Source organism: Heterocephalus glaber, unplaced genomic scaffold (assembly GCF_053883595.1).
Source record: "Heterocephalus glaber isolate CG9 unplaced genomic scaffold, H.glaber_assembly_v1.0 deba00001662, whole genome shotgun sequence".
In the NCBI taxonomy this organism is placed as follows: domain Eukaryota; kingdom Metazoa; phylum Chordata; class Mammalia; order Rodentia; family Bathyergidae; genus Heterocephalus; species Heterocephalus glaber.
In genome coordinates, this window is record NW_028258403.1 from 904,663 (window position 1) to 920,952 (window position 16,290).

General features: G+C 33.6%; 2 protein-coding genes across 2 annotated transcripts; both read left to right on the forward strand.

Annotated features, from left to right (window-relative positions):
- The first annotated feature begins 4,858 nt into the window (after positions 1 to 4,858).
- Positions 4,859 to 5,808, forward strand: LOC101716928 (olfactory receptor 4F4-like). Its single transcript, XM_004865014.4, has one exon. The coding sequence runs from the start codon at positions 4,870 to 4,872 to the stop codon at positions 5,806 to 5,808; it is 939 nt and encodes a 312-aa protein (XP_004865071.1). The 5' UTR covers positions 4,859 to 4,869.
- A 6,385-nt stretch (positions 5,809 to 12,193) lies between these two features.
- LOC101704314 (olfactory receptor 4K3) lies at positions 12,194 to 13,146 on the forward strand. Its single transcript, XM_004865109.4, has one exon. It carries the CDS (start codon positions 12,197 to 12,199, stop codon positions 13,133 to 13,135), a length of 939 nt encoding a protein of 312 aa, XP_004865166.1. The 5' UTR covers positions 12,194 to 12,196; the 3' UTR covers positions 13,136 to 13,146.
- The last annotated feature ends 3,144 nt before the right edge of the window (positions 13,147 to 16,290 follow it).

Genomic DNA, 16,290 nt, shown 5'->3' on the forward strand with positions numbered 1-16,290 from the left:
CAGTGCTAGTTTGGTATTCTTGAAGTTCCTAAGGTGCTCTTTGTCATGAAAGTATCGTATTTCTCCATCAATTTTGAAAGATAGTTTTGCAGGGTATATCAATCTTGGTTGGAGGCTGTTTTCCTTTAGAGCTCAGAATACATAACACCAAGCTCTTCTTGCCTTGATGGTTTGTGTTGAGAAGTCTGCTGTGATTCTGATGGGCTTTCCTTTGTATGTGACTTGTATCTTTTCTCTAACTGTTTGTAGAACTTTGTTCTTTTGTTGAGTTTCTGGAATCTTAAAAATTATATGCCCATGTGTAGATTTTTTTTTTTTTTGGATCAAGGCTATTTGGAGTCCTATATGCCTCACTTCTCTGTATGTCAAGTTCTTTTCCCCTGCTTGGGAAGTTTTCTCCCATTACTTCTGTGAAGGGTTTTTTATGTCATCTACACTCTCTCCTGTTTCTTCATTGACTCCAATCAGTCTTATGTTATTCTTCTTTGCATCTTCTAGCAGCTGTTGGATTGATTTCTCATGGTCACTTACAATGTTGAAGCAATTTTTCTTTTCTTGGTCACTAATTGCAATCTTATCTTCTATATCTGAAATTCTGTCCTCACATTGGCTCATTCTGCTGTGTAGACTTTCAGTGGAATATTTTATCTCCTGGAAATCTATTTGCAACTGTTTTATGGATTCCATTTGTTTCCTATGTTGGTATTCCACTATGTTCCTGAGCTCCTCTCTAGATTTATTAATCATTTCTTGCACTATGACCACAATCTCTGCTGTTATCTGAGAAAGTATTTCTGATTTCATTTTTTCCAGATCCCCTTTTGTTGCCAGTTCAGGGAGTCCAGGTGGTTGAGTGTCAGAGTGTTCCATCTCCTTTCCCTTTGGGGTTGCTGTAGGTGATCTGGAAGTCTGGTTATGAGACTTGTTCACGTGTCTTCTCATTTTGACCTGGTGTTGGGGTGGAGTGCTGTTGGCCCCTGTTTGGCTCACCTCCTCTGAGCAGGGAGTGGTGGGACAGTGGCTCAGTAGCCCCTACCTCTGGTCTGGGAGCATCAGGACAGACAGCAGCTCAGAACACTTACCTCTGAGCTAGGAGTGGTGGGATGGACACCGTCCTGAAAATCCCTTCCTCTGAGCTGGGAGCAGTGAGAGTGTGGCTTAGAAGCCCCTTCCTCCAGGCCGGGAGTGGTGGGATGGACAGCGACCTGGAAGCCTCTTTCTCTGGGCAGGGAGTGGTGGGACAGTGGCTCAGAAGCCCAGAAGTCACTTTGAAACACCACATTCTACTTGAGTTCATTTACACAAAAATCTGGAGTATGCAAAATGAGTAATGGAACACACATTAGTGGCTGTCTGGTGATGGAGGATGTATGGAAGGACTCGAGAAAATGGCTCTCAAGTAATAAGGAAACGTTCACAACTGAGGCTTGTTTAACGACCTACATTTTGATGACATCTTTATGGCTTCAAGTGTGTGACAACACTTACCAAATTTCCCATTTTAAAAATGAGCCACTGAATCTATGCAATTTTACTACAACAGTTGTTTTTAAATCATATGGCAAAATAAATTGTTTCCAGCTCAGAACAATGTTCTCTTTTAAAAACCTAAAAGTATAATACTTTGACATACAGCTCATAACTGTATGAATAATTCTCCTTATAATCATAGAACTGTTAAATTCATCAACCATTTGACCATGTTACCTGCCTATGTAAAGAACTTTGGTATGCATTAGTCCACTGCATCCAAAGCACATTTTCTTGTTTGTGGTCACATATCACACAGCTTAGAACATAGTCTGTCTTGCAATTCTAAAGAAAGTTTTCTTCATTTGATTAAATAGATAGTTACAGGTCAAGATTTCAGAGCACAACTTCATATTATTTATTAGTCACATGAATAATTTATGTTGCTGGGCTGATTTATATAATGCTTTACTTATCTATGTGTTCTGATTTTAAGAGTATCCAATACTTGATATCATTCTCAATAAAGCCATCCCCAGGAGATGTCCAAGATCATTATTTCCATGACTCTTGGTTTCTTCAGAGCATAGGAAAGGTCAATTTGCCCCAAGAGACAGCTTTGGTAAATATATGTCAGGATGAAGAAAAGCACTTACATAGCTCCTTTCTCCACTCTACACGGATGCCTTAAGAACACATCAGAAGAGAAGACTAACAGAGAATGTTGTCTAAGAGAAAAACTTGTGTTTAGTAAGTCATCTCATCTCTCTGATTTTCTGTTTCAAGTGTTTGTTAAAATATTCCTATGTCTCTGTTTTAAGGATGCCCACCATGCTTGGAGTTCAGTACAACCTCTTTAGCTTCTAACATTTTCAGAAGGCAATCCAGGTGTTTTTTGTAGCTGTCCTACTTCTATTGGAATTTCTGTAGTCTTAATAAGAGTACACACACCACCAAAATGCATGTCATCAGGGATGCTTTGAGGTTGGCTTAGGTAGATCACAATTCTTTGCTTGTTAGTGAATATGAGCAGCTTCCCAGTATCCTGTTCAAATGGTCTCTATCTTTTACGGGGATGAAAATGTTTATATCACCGAGTGAATAGTATTTAAAATACCTTTTAGCACAGAGATAGAAGCAAAAACAATTAATAAAAGAATGAAAAATATAATGAGAAGTGACCCAAAACTTTTTTCCTACAGAAAGAGTATTAAAATTCACATAATGAGAACAAAGGATGGCATCATGAGGTCCTGGAAAAGACCTGTGTGTTTTATGTGTATTTTATAATGTAAGAAATCCATTGAGTTGTCTAAATATTAAAATATGATTTAGAAAATGATTGCAAAAATAGAAGTATTAAGAATATTATAGGGTTTAATATTTTACAGTGAAAAACATTTAGAGGACATTAGTTCTAGAGAGGAATGACAATTTACTGATTCTCTGAAATATTGGTTAATTTTAATATGGTAATATAACTACTCAGAAATATTTGAATACAGTCAATTACAGAACTGATATTTTAAAAAGCTATATATTTTCTTATTGGTCAATTGACTCCTAAGAATGAACATAGTAATCTCTTAGCAATTTGCTAGGACTTTTCTCTCTCCAACACATTTGAAAATCTGCTTTTTTACCATCAACTATCATCTATGTAACTTATTTTAGCAACTGTAGAATAAGCTTTTTTAAAACATTTATCTAGGAAAATTTTGTATTGATATGAAGTTCAATTTGTAGCAAATGGTCAGATTGTTAAAATTTTACAGGGGGATGGACTTATTGGGTATAATATCAGTGCACTTTACTTAGATATCACTAAAATCTCTGTTACTCATGATATGCTTATTTGTAATTTATGAGGCTATTATTATACATCCCTTTTTATCAAGATTAAAAAATGAGCAACAGAAATTGAAATGTTGCCAAGAGAATTAACAAAGGGACAAAAAATGAACAATTATTTTTCAATCATTCATTTTGAGAAGTATTTTCAACTTACTTAAAACAGTATAAATAATATTGTATTTAGAGGTAAATAATAGTATTCATTGATGATTAACTTACATTCATTCAGCACTAACAGTAAATTATGTACACTTTGTTTACATGTGTATATAATTTCTTTTAATCTTAGATATAACAAATAAGATGATAGGTCACATTTGTAAATTAGATAGTGTATAGGCTAGAATATTTCAAGACCTAGAGATTTCATAGCATCCATTCTTATAATTGAAGTTAAATATTTTTTTCTTTTTTTTTAAAGTAGGAGGATATTTATTGATGTGAAAGCTCCTGAAGGGCAGGCAGGGTCCCGAGTGGGTAGCCAAAGAACCCACTTTACAGAGAAATTTTATAGGGTGAAATCCACGTGGGTACGACATGGGCCACAGCCATGAACAGCCAATAAGGTTACAAGTATAGTCACTTAGGTAAAGGTCCAATTGGGAAGCAAGTCATGTAGCGAGCATACAAGGATTTTCAATAAGGGGGGACGGGGGGGTCAAGGATATTTCCTGGAGAGGCTGGGTTAAGACCTTGACCCCTCCAACCGAGTGACTGATACCTATTTAGAATATTAATCACTGGTCTAAACATTTTTTCTTAAAAAGCTTTAATTATATGGTACTCTCTGAGTTCAAGTTGAATCTGAGTTAACTTCCCTTTTGGTTAATGTGTATATACAGGACTTTACAATAATATTTTATTCCTATTGATTTAGTTTAAATAATTTCTACTACATCATAAATTTAAATTGATGTAAATCATGTCCTTGGTTTTTCATATAAATCTTCAAGTCTTTAATAAATCTCTTTCATGAACATTTATTTTAGAGAATAAGAAAACAATTTTAATATTATGATGTCTTAAGGGAGGAAATCCACCAAGGCTTTAAGGAATGATCGTACAGAGTGTAAGAAAATACAACATTGCATCCTATCATTTGTATTGAAATTCAACATCAGTTCACTGCCTCCTTCCCCAATTGTATGACAACATTTGCTATATAGTGAAATGCTTGTTGGTGCTGCACTCAATTTTTTTTTGTTTTGCTCCACTGTTAGACCAAAGCTAATTCTAGATGAAAACAGTCATCTTTCAGCTTTTCGTTTTGCTTTCTTGCTTTTGTTACTTCATTTCTTGTAAAAATACATTTCTAATAAAGTATTTGCATAACAATCCAATCTCATGCTCTACTTCTAGGAAACAATCTTACTCATTTATCTTCTTTTTGATGCATATACCTTTAATATTTGGACATGATTTGTCATTGCCATTACATTTTTCATTTGCAGATACAGGCTTTAAAAAGTTAAATGTCATTCCTTCTCCAACTAACCAATAATCTAGCCTTCTCTCTAGGTTAATTCAGAAGAAATACTGAATAAAATGGACAAAGGAAATCAGTCTGTAGTATCCGAATTTGTGCTTCTGGGACTTGGAAATTCATGGAATATTCAGATTTTACTCTTCTTGTTATTTTTGATGCTTTATCTGATGATTCTATCTGGAAATATTGCTGTCATGGTCTTAATCATCCTGGATCCTCAACTCCATTCTCCTATGTACTTCTTGTTGGCCAATCTGTCATTTGTTGACATGTGGCTTTCCTCAGTGACAACTCCTAAGATGATCACAGACTTTCTCAGGGAGAACAAGATCATTTCCTTTGGCGGTTGCATGTGCCAGATCTTCTTTGCACATTTCATAGCAGCAAGTGAAATGGTTCTCCTGGTGGTAATGGCCTATGACCGCTATGTGGCCATCTGCAAACCATTGCACTACTCCACCATCATGAGCCTGCACAGGTGCATTGGTCTGGTGGTGACTGTGTGGTCAGCTGGCTTTGTGCATTCCATGAGTCAGTTGGTTGTCATTGTGAAGCTGCCTTTCTGTGGGCCCAGGGAAATAGATAGTTTCTTCTGTGATATACCACTGATAACAAAGCTAGCCTGCGTGGATTCATATAATTTGGACATTTTAATAAACGTTGACTGTGGGCTTGTGGCTGTAACCTGCTTTGTTCTGTTACTGATATCCTACACATACATTCTTCTCACTGTCCACCAAAGCTCTAAAACAGGTGCTTCCAAGGCACTGTCTACCTGCACTGCCCACATCACAGTGGTGGTGATCTTCTTTGTGCCCTGCATCTTCATCTATGTGTGGCCACTAAACATCACTTGGCTGGACAAATTTCTTGCTGTCTTTTACTCTGTTTTTACTCCTCTCCTTAATCCAGCTATTTATACACTAAGAAATAAAGACATGAAAAATGCTATGAAAAGATTCAGAAGCTATTATATGGATTCAAAGGATAATACATAATGTTTAGAAACCTCATTATGAGTACTTCATATTGACAACACACTGACTATATAACATTGGTAGAAATTAAGGCAATTTAGTTTATATCTATAATTTATTCTAGCCTATACATGCATATATATATATATATAAATATTATTACCATTAAGGCTTTTATGATTTAGTAATAAGCCAGCAGATCATTGTAATTATTTCCTTAAAATCCAAGCAGAAATTATCCTTTTTATTGAGATAATATCTAATCAGACTTTCTATGTTTTAATAATACAAAGAAGAACTTAAAATTTATTTAACAAACTCCTCAGTCTATTATGATGGATATTTTAATGAACTATTTCTGAATATTTTGCTAACACCATTTAAAAATATATATGTTGTTCCGAGAGACACTCCCCATACCCTTTGTTCACCTTTTGCAAAAGGCGTCTTCATTACTATTTTTGGTTTATTCTGGCTTTCCATCAAAATATTAACTGTGTACAGAAAAAAAAGAGAATTAGAGATGAAATAAAAGTGACTAAATAGGGGATAGCAGTGTAATTAACTCTATATGGTTTTTCATTAAAAGTTTTAAAATAAATATTTCTTAATGCTATTTTTGAATGTCATTCTCAAGGACTAAGTTTATTTTGAAGTCATTATTTACCACTTGTGCAAAATATGAAACATATCTCCCTCAGGGCAGTGGTCATGATTTTGCTGGTTAATTTTCAAAACAGCAATTTGATACAGTGGATAGTAGTACACAATTAACAATCATACTCTAAGAAAATCAATGCATGTCAATTGTTAGATTCAATTATTTATAAAATTTAATTTTTAAGGAGTTTTTTCATACACTTTTTACTTGCAGTTTAAAATATTCTTAAGGGCCTGAGAGATGTATATTAGTGATAGAGTGCTTGCCTAGCTAATGTGAGGCCCTGGGCTCAGTTATAAGCACTGCAAAAAAGAAAGAAAGAAAAAGGAAAGAAAGAAAGAGAGAGAGAGAGAGAGGGAGGGAGAGAGAGAGGGAGGGAGGGAGGGAGAGAGAGAGAAAGGAAGGAAGGAAGGAAGGAAGGAAGGAAGGAAAGAAGGAAGGAAGAGAGAAAGAGACAGAAAGTCTTAAAATTTTGAAAGGTTGGGTGGGGATTTAGCTCAGTGGTTCTGCTGCCTGCCTTGTAAGCGCACAGTCCTGAGTTTGATCTCCAAGACCAAAAAAAAAAAAAAATTGAAACATCTTTTTCTTCTATAATTACACATTAAATGAATTAAAACTGACTTATAGGAACAATACAGTTCCCTTAGTAAGTTCCAAACAAGATGAAATGACATACTTAGTTGCTATTTTTCTTAATATGGAAACAAAATGGTAAAATAAAAATTTATCATGCTTGGCTGCCTGTTCCATGTCATCACACTATATATAGTATAGCCTTCAACACTTTTATAATCTACAAATTATGAGTAATTAAAGAAAAATTCAAGATATGTATATATATGTAATTTAATTTAGTTTTATGTTTTCTTCAAAGGATTCAAAAGCAAATTGAATCCAAGACTGTACATATACTACATGGCATTGAACAGTGCAATACAATGATCATTTTTTACAAAGAAAGAGTGTAACTCATGCCAAGGATAAAATACCAGAACATTCCTATTACCACAAAAAATGGTTGGAAACTCGTAATCCCCAGGTTTGTTTGATCTTGCTGTTTGAATTGTAAACCTAAGCACACAGCAGCACATGTGCAGCATTAAAGGACTAGTACTCAGCTCTTTGTGACTATTTGTATCTTACCTGTAACTTCAAGTTTTTCTCAAGGGTATAGCAATTCAACCACTTAGTAACAATCACTGTGTATTGTAAATACATTTACTACTAGTTAATACTGAATATTTTTATTTCATTATATATCCTTACAATTTAATTTGAGTGTGATAGATAATCCTGTATGTGTTCAGATTGGTGAATCACATGGTCATCAGCCCATTGCATCATTCATTGTTCTGTAAAATAAATTCCTTCATCTAAAATAATTTTGTACTGAATGTTACTATGGTGAATAAGTCATTACTTAAATCTATAAAAGGTGGTTCAAGCTGAGGTAATACTATTTACCAATACAAAGGAATATTTTATTGATTTAAAACTACATGATAAACATAAAAATAAGTTTGATGAGTGAAAGAAGTCACACTGAAACAGTACAGCCTACTTGAGTTCATTTATACAAAACTCTGGAATATGCAAAATGAGTAATGGAACACACATTAGTGCCTTTCTAGGGATGCAGGATGTATGGACGGACTGCAGAGAGGGGCAACCAAGAGATAAGGGAACTTTCAGAACTGAGGCACATTTAAGTACTTACATTTTCATGATGTTTTCATGGTTGTATGTGAAAACATGTATAAATTTGGGCATTTAAAAGTTGAGCAACTTACTATATGCAATTTACAAAAACAGAGTTGTTTTTAAATCTTAGTTCAAAATAAATTATTTTAAACTCACATCAATGTCTGCTTTTAAAACCTAAAGTATAATAACAACATGACATACACTTCATAACAGGCGATGTTCCTTAGAGTCATCAAATTATTGAAATGCATCAGTCATTTGATCATCTTACTGCCCATTTAAACAACTTTGACATGCATCAGTTACTTCATCCAAAGCAGTTTCTTTTTTGTGGTCACATATCACACTATTTAGAATATTGAGACCAGAAGATAGACAAACAATAGATAGCCAGGATAGAGAATTGAGTAAATCAAAATAGCTTGTTGGAAAACTGAAAAACAAAGGGAAAGGAAACTCATGGAAATACGTCATGGGAAACTGTGAGAAGGCGAGCAGAGGAAATCTGTTCTCCTGATATCAAAGGCCTAGGTTAAAAAAAAAAACAAAAAACGGCAATCCATGTTGCAAAGGAAAGGGCCTGGGAGGCAGGGGAGCAGAGGATGCTTGTTCTGAGTCAGAGGTCTGTCTAAAAGTAGCAGCCACCCACTCACCAAAATAGCTTACTAAACTCTATATATAGACCCATAAACTGTGCACCTTTTCAAGAGTCCTTGGAGCCCCTCTAAGTTAGAGAGAGCTTTTTGTTTTCTTTCTAAAGAACTATACCCAGCTGGTTCACCAGTGCTGTGTCCCTGGGCTTCATTCTTCATGGTCCTCAGGACATGAGCCCAAAAGGAGGAAAGAATTGGTATATTATGATCTCTCATGAAACTGTAAAGAAAATATTCCTTCATCTGATTATATAGATACAGTTATTGATATATTATGATCTCTCATGAAATTGTAAAGAAAATGTTCCTTCATCTGATTATATAGATACAGTTACAGGGTGAGATTGCAGAGAACTTTTCCATACTACTAATTACTCAGATGCATAATTTTTGAAACTTCACTAATTTGTAATGCTGGACTGATATATGTAATGCTTTACTTATCTATGTCTTCTGATTTCAAGAGTATTCAACACTTAATATCATTTTAACAAAACCATCCCAGGAGATGTCCAAAATCATTATTTCCACAATTGATGATTTGTTTAGCACACAGAAAAGGTAAATTTGTCCCAAGAGAAGCCTTTGGTAGTTGATATTGTCAGGATGAACACAGGTGAACATAGATCTTGTCTCTACCTCACAGGAATGTCTTAAGTACACATCAGAAGAGAGCACTAACAAAGAACATTGTCTAAGAGTAAAAAGTGTGTTTAGTAAGTCATCTCATCTCTCTAATTCTCTTTTCTAAGTATTTCTTAAAGTATTTCTCTGTATCTATTTTAAGGATGCCCATCCTACTTGGGATTGAGAACAGCCTCTTTAGCGTCTGACATTTTCGATGGCAGTAGATGTGTTTTCTTTGGCTGACCTAATTTTACCTGAATTTCTGTGATTTTAACAACATTGTGCAGACCACCAAATGCATGGCCTCAAGGTTGCTCTGAGGTGGGCTTGGGAGATCACAATTTTTTGCTTGTTCTTAAATTTGAGCAGCTAGCAGGTATCTTGTTCAAGTGGCCACCATCTTTTATAAGGTAAAATTTTTTATATCACAAATAGAAGGCTATGTAAAATATGTTTTACCATAGATACTGAATTAAAAATAAAATACTACAAATCTAATGAAAAGTGATCCAAACGTAGTTCCTGGAGAGCTGGGATTAAAATTTATAACTTGAAAACAAAGGAAGTCATCTTGAGGTCCTAGAATAAGCCCCTGTGTTTTATTAATATGTATCTTAGGCAATTCATTGAATGGTCTTAAATCCAAGAATAAAGGCTGGGGATTTAGCTCAGTGGTTCCGCAGCCTGCCTCAAAAGTGCAAGGTCCCGAGTTTTATCCCTGGTACCCAAAATAAATAAATAAATAAATAAATAAATCCTAGAATATGATTGCAAGAATAAAATTATTAAGAATATCAAAGGGTTTAGAATTTTCAGCGAAAAATACTATTTATGAAACACTCTAAATTCAAGAAAAGTTATTTTTTCTTTATACTTCCTTTTGCATCTTTGCAACACATCTATTAGGTCATGTAAGCTCTTTTTGCAGATAAGAATATCTAAACAGAAATAGGGCTAGTACAATGTCATGAGCTCAAAAAGTAATGAAGTGAGATGGCTATCACGTTAAACTAATTTAAAAACTAATTTAAAAGTTTACTGAGTCTCCTAAATATTGTTTAATTTTAATATAGTGATATAACTACTGGAAAATATTTACATAATGGGCCAGGGATTTAGCTCAGTGGTTCCGGGGCCTGCCTTGCAAGCTCAAGGTCCTGAGTTCGATCCCCGGTACCAAAAATACCCCCAAATAAAACAAAAAGTATTTACATAATACTAATTAAAGTACTGATTTTTAAAATATTGTTGACCAATTGTTTACTAAGAATGAACATAGTTATCTTTCACCAATATGCTAGGACTATTCTCTCTCCACTATATTTAAAACTTGCTTTTCTGTTATTCATTATCACTGAGTAGTATATTTTAGCATGTATAGAATTATTTTTTAAACATTTTTCCTGGAAAATTTCTCTACTGACATTAAATTAAGTTTGGAGAACAGGGTCAGATTGTTGAGATTATACAGAAGCATAAACGTATTGGACATAAAATCAGTGTACTTTGCTTAGATATTATGTAAATATTACCAAGTCATGCTTATTTATGTTAGGAGGCTATTTATTATCATAGCTCATCCTTTCAAGATTAAAAATGAGAAACACCAATTGAAGTGATGCCAAGAGAGTTAGCAAAGTGATAATGAAGACGAGCAATTATTTTTCAATCAGCCAACCTGACAAATATTCTCAATATACTTACAGATCAATATAAGGAATATCATTCATATTTAGTGTTGAATAATTGTATTCACTAGAGATTAACTTTACGTTCATTCAAAAGTAACAGTAAGTTATGTACTTTGTTTACATGTGTGTGTAATTTCTTCTAATCTTGGAAATAATTTATAGATGATAGATTAAATTTGTAACTTTCTTGGTTTAAAAACTAGAATATTTCAAAGCCTAGAGATTCACATCATTCATTTATATAATTGAAGATACAGTATATATTTTCTCATAAGAAATTTTATTGATAAGGAATTCTCTGACTTCATATTTCAATCTAAATTAGCTTCCCCTTTGTTTAATGTATTTAAACATGACTACATTGATATTTTATTCTTCTTCTAGTTTGTTAAGTAAATTCTATTATAGATTTAAACTGATGATAAGTTATGGTCTTATTTTTATAAATATCTTCATGCCTTCCAAATAATCTCTCATATAGAGATTTTTTCAAACATTTGTATTAGAAAATTAGAAAAAAATTAAATTTATGATGTCTTAAGTTATTAGCTCCACTAAGGCTTGAAGGAATCATGATAGAGAGCATAAAAAAATACAACATTATCTCCTATCATTCATATTGAAATTCAATGTGAGTTCCTCATCATCTTGCCAACCACATGACTGAGTCCTGAATATTTGTTATATTGTAAAATGATTGTTGGTGCTGCATTAGGTTGTTTTTTTTTTTTGCTCCACTGTTAGGCATGAGCTAGTTTACAGATGAAAACAGTGATCTTTAGCTTTTTACTTTGATTTCTTGCTTTATTTACTCCATTTTTTAGGAGAGTAATTTCCTGATAAAACATTTACATAACAATTCCATATCATACTCTGCTTCTAGGAAAGTTAATCTTACTCAAAGTGCTCCTTTTTGTGGAATAAAGCCATTCAAGTTTGGCTAAGATTTCTCATTGCAATTTTACTTTTCAGTTGCAGATATAGATTTTCAAAAAGTTAAACACCACACTGCATTCAACTAAATGATCATCTAGCTGTCTGTCTAGGTTAATTCAGAGGAAATACTGAATAAAATGGACACAGGAAATCAGTCTATAGAATCAGAATTTGTTCTTCTGGGACTTGGAAATTCATGGAATATTCAGGTCTTACTCTTCCTGATATTTATGATTATTTATCTGATGACTCTAACTGGAAATATTGCTGTTATTGTCTTAATTATCCTGGACTCTCAACTTCATTCTCCTATGTACTTCTTGTTGGCCAATCTGTCATTTGTTGACATGTGGCTTTCCTCTGTGACAACTCCTAAGATGATCTCAGACTTTCTCAGGGAGGACAAGACCATTTCCTTTGGAGGCTGCATGTGCCAGATTCTCTTTGTCCATTTTATTGGAGCGGGTGAGATGGTTCTCCTGGTGGTAATGGCCTATGACCGCTATGTGGCCATCTGCAAACCTCTGCACTACTACAGCATCATGAGCCTGCCCAGGTGCATTGGGCTGGTGGTGATTGCGTGGACAGCTGGCTTTGTGCATTCCATGAGTCAACTCGTTGTCATTATGAAGCTGCCTTTCTGTGGGCCCAGGAAAATAGATAGTTTCTTCTGTGATATACCACTGGTGACCAAGCTGGCCTGTATAGATTCCTATAATTTGGACATTTTAATAAATGTTGACTGTGGACTTGTGGCTGTAACCTGCTTTGTTCTGTTGCTAATATCCTACACATACATTCTTCTCACTGTTCGCCAAAGCTCTAAAACAGGTGCCTCCAAGGCACTGTCCACCTGCACTGCCCACATCACAGTGGTGGTGATCTTCTTTGTGCCCTGCATCTTCATCTATGTGTGGCCACTAAACATCACCTGGTTAGACAAATTTCTTGCTGTATTTTACGCTATATTTGTTCCTCTCCTAAATCCAGCTATTTATACACTGAGAAATAAAGAGATGAAAAATGCTGTGAAAAGATTCAGAAGTTATTTTCTTTATTCCAAGGAAAATACATAATCCTCAGAAACCTCTTCAGAAGTACCTCAACTTGACAACATACTGACTCTATAACATAGGTAGAAATTAAATGATTTTAGTTGATATCCATAACTTATTCCATTCTCCACATGCACCTATACAAATTGAATATAATTCAGGGATTTAAAAACTTACTAATAACCCGGAAGTCCACTGTGAATTATTTCCTTAAAATTCAAACAGGAATGATTGTGTTTTGTAGGCATATATCTAATCATTTTTAAAGGTTTTTAAATTAAGTTTATTGGTACATTTTAGGTATACAATACAGTTACATTCATCATTGGGATCGTGTACCTTTACATGATGTATCTTGGTTCTTATTTTTTCCCCATTCCCCTTCCCTCCATTCACCTCCTCCACCCTTCCCTATTTACAAAGACTTTGTTTCCTGAAAGTTTTAATAATATAAAGAACAATTTAAAATTTCTTTAACAAACTCATAAGTCCATTCTGATGGACAATATTTTAATGGACTGCTCTTGAATATTTTTCTCACTCCAATTTAAAATATATATTTTGTACCTTGACACTTTCCTCAAAACTTTCATTCATCTTCTGTCAAAAGGCAACTTCATTACTATATTTGACTTATCCTGCCTTACATCAACATACTATCAATGTGTTAAGAAAAAAAAGAAGAATCAAGAGAGGAAATAAAGGCAACAACCTAAATAGTTGTAGTTAAACCTATGTAATTGTTCATCAAAACCATTAAAATAAGTATTATTTAATGGTATTTTAAAATCTCATAATTGAATTATTAAAATCTTGAAGCATCTTACCCTGAACCAGTGATCATGACATTGCTAATTCTCAAAACTGCAATATTCAATACAGTGGATAATGGATAATAAACAGTTAATTATATTCTAAAAATATCAATGCATTCCAATTATTTGTTTCAATTACTTTCCAAATTTCATTTGTAAGGACTAATTGAATATACCTTTTTGCACTTTAAAATGTTGTAAGGAAGATGAAAAATGTATTTTAGTGGTAATGTATTAGCCTGGCTTGTGTGAGGCTCTACACTGAATTACCTACACTGAAAAAAAAAGGTGAAAATATACTTAAAAGTCTGAAATATGTAACATTTTCTTTCTTTTATAATTATACATTAAATGGATTGAAACTGAATTGTAATAACAATAAAATTTCATTTAAAAGTCCTAAAACAAGAAGACATGACATATGTTGTTTATGTTTTTCTTAATACTGTTGTTTCTTAAACAAAATTGTAAAACAAAAATTTGTCATTCTTAGCTGCCTGTCCAATGTCATCATTCTGTCAATACTTTTGAGACTTTTATGTCTCAATTATGAATAAAGAAAATTTGAGATATATTAATATTCTTTATTTATATAATTTGTTTTCCTTCATTTAAGAAGTTTTAAAAAATTGATTACAAGACTGTGCATTTGTTTCATGCCATTGCATATTGCAATAAATTATTATTATTTACAAAGAAAATTACCAAGTCATACCAAGGATATAATATGAGAACATCCCTATTACCCCAAATTTTGGAATTTTTTTTTTTCCTTTGTACAGAGGATCAAACTCAAAATCTTGTGCTTTCAAGGCAGGAGCAGGGCCACTGAGCTGAATATGTAGCTCCTTTTGTATATGTTTTAATCCACATTTTTTTTTCCTTTGATGATCATATCCTTTTTTTTCATTAAGTTTATTGGTACATTTTAGGTATAAAATACAGTTACATTCATTGTTGGGCTCTTGTACTTTTACATGATGAATCTTAGTTCTTATTTTTTCCCCATTTCCCTGCCCTCCCTTCACCCCCTCCACCCTTCCCTATTTACAAAGACTTTGTTTCCATTTTTTCCTTTTATCATATTTTTTCTTTTCCCTTCTTTCCTTTCCCCTACCCTTCCCATTTCCCCTACTCCTTTCGACCTTTTCTTCTGATTTCACATTATCCATTATACCATTTGAAATTTATTTGTACTTTTAATTTTTAATCCACAGTTTTGTTTGGTCTTATAGTATGAATTGTAAACCTAAGCACATACCAGTGGCATTAAAGGAGTAACAGACAACTATTTGACTGTTTGGTTGTAACCTATAACCTCAAGTCTTCCTCAAGGTTTAGCAATTTACTCACTTAGTTGGAATCACTCTACACTTTAAATATGTTTATTACTAACCATCATGCTAATTTTTTATTCCTTTATATATCCTTATAATGTAATCTGAGTGTTGTGTATAATCCAGTATGTGTTCAGATTGGTGAATCACATGGTCTTCAGCCTATTGCTTCATTTATTGTGCTATAAAATAGACTCCTTGATCTAAAATAATTTGTACTCAATGTCACTCTGGTGGATAAATCATTGCTTAAATCTATAGAGAGTGGTATAAGCTGAGGTAATTCAATAAAGAGGAAAACTCATATCAATCATATGTGTTCACTTCATTGAGACAAAATTTCACTTTTTCCAAGCTATAAGGAACCCATTATAATTGACCAATAGGTGAGAGATCAATCAGTATACTAAGACAAATTAATGGTTCAAAATTAAAGAGACTTATTAGTCTTAATAGCCAGAGGATGCTTTGTGAAGAACCCATGTTGTTCACTGGCATCTGATATATGACTCCAGTCATTTTACATAAAAGTATTTGTATGGCTAGGAATAGAGAGTAACACAATAATGTTCATCGGTTGACCTGATTTTTTAACGTTTTCTGTGGAATGGATTCAACTGGCAAGTACTCAAGGGAGATCCTTGTATTTACACAATGAGTTTTCATTCTAAGAGCTGTCACCAGCATTCTTGTCAATTTTGTCACTGACTTTCCAATTCTATTCTTTCTAAATCCAGAATCTGTAATCAAAACATTATCAACCCTTCATGAATCAATATGAATCAATGCTTACTTTCAGCCAACTTGAGCAATGAAATTCATTACTTCATTTCTTTCCAGTGGGTAATTTCTCCATTCTACTATCCTTACAGGCACTAATATAACACTAACCATAACTGTCACTTTATCATAATACTTCACTTAGTGGCACTCTGACACTGAAGACTTTTACTTCTAGTTGCTTTTAATTACTGGTCCTAATTTGCAATCATTAACAAAACTCTGTACATCCAGGCCCAAGTTT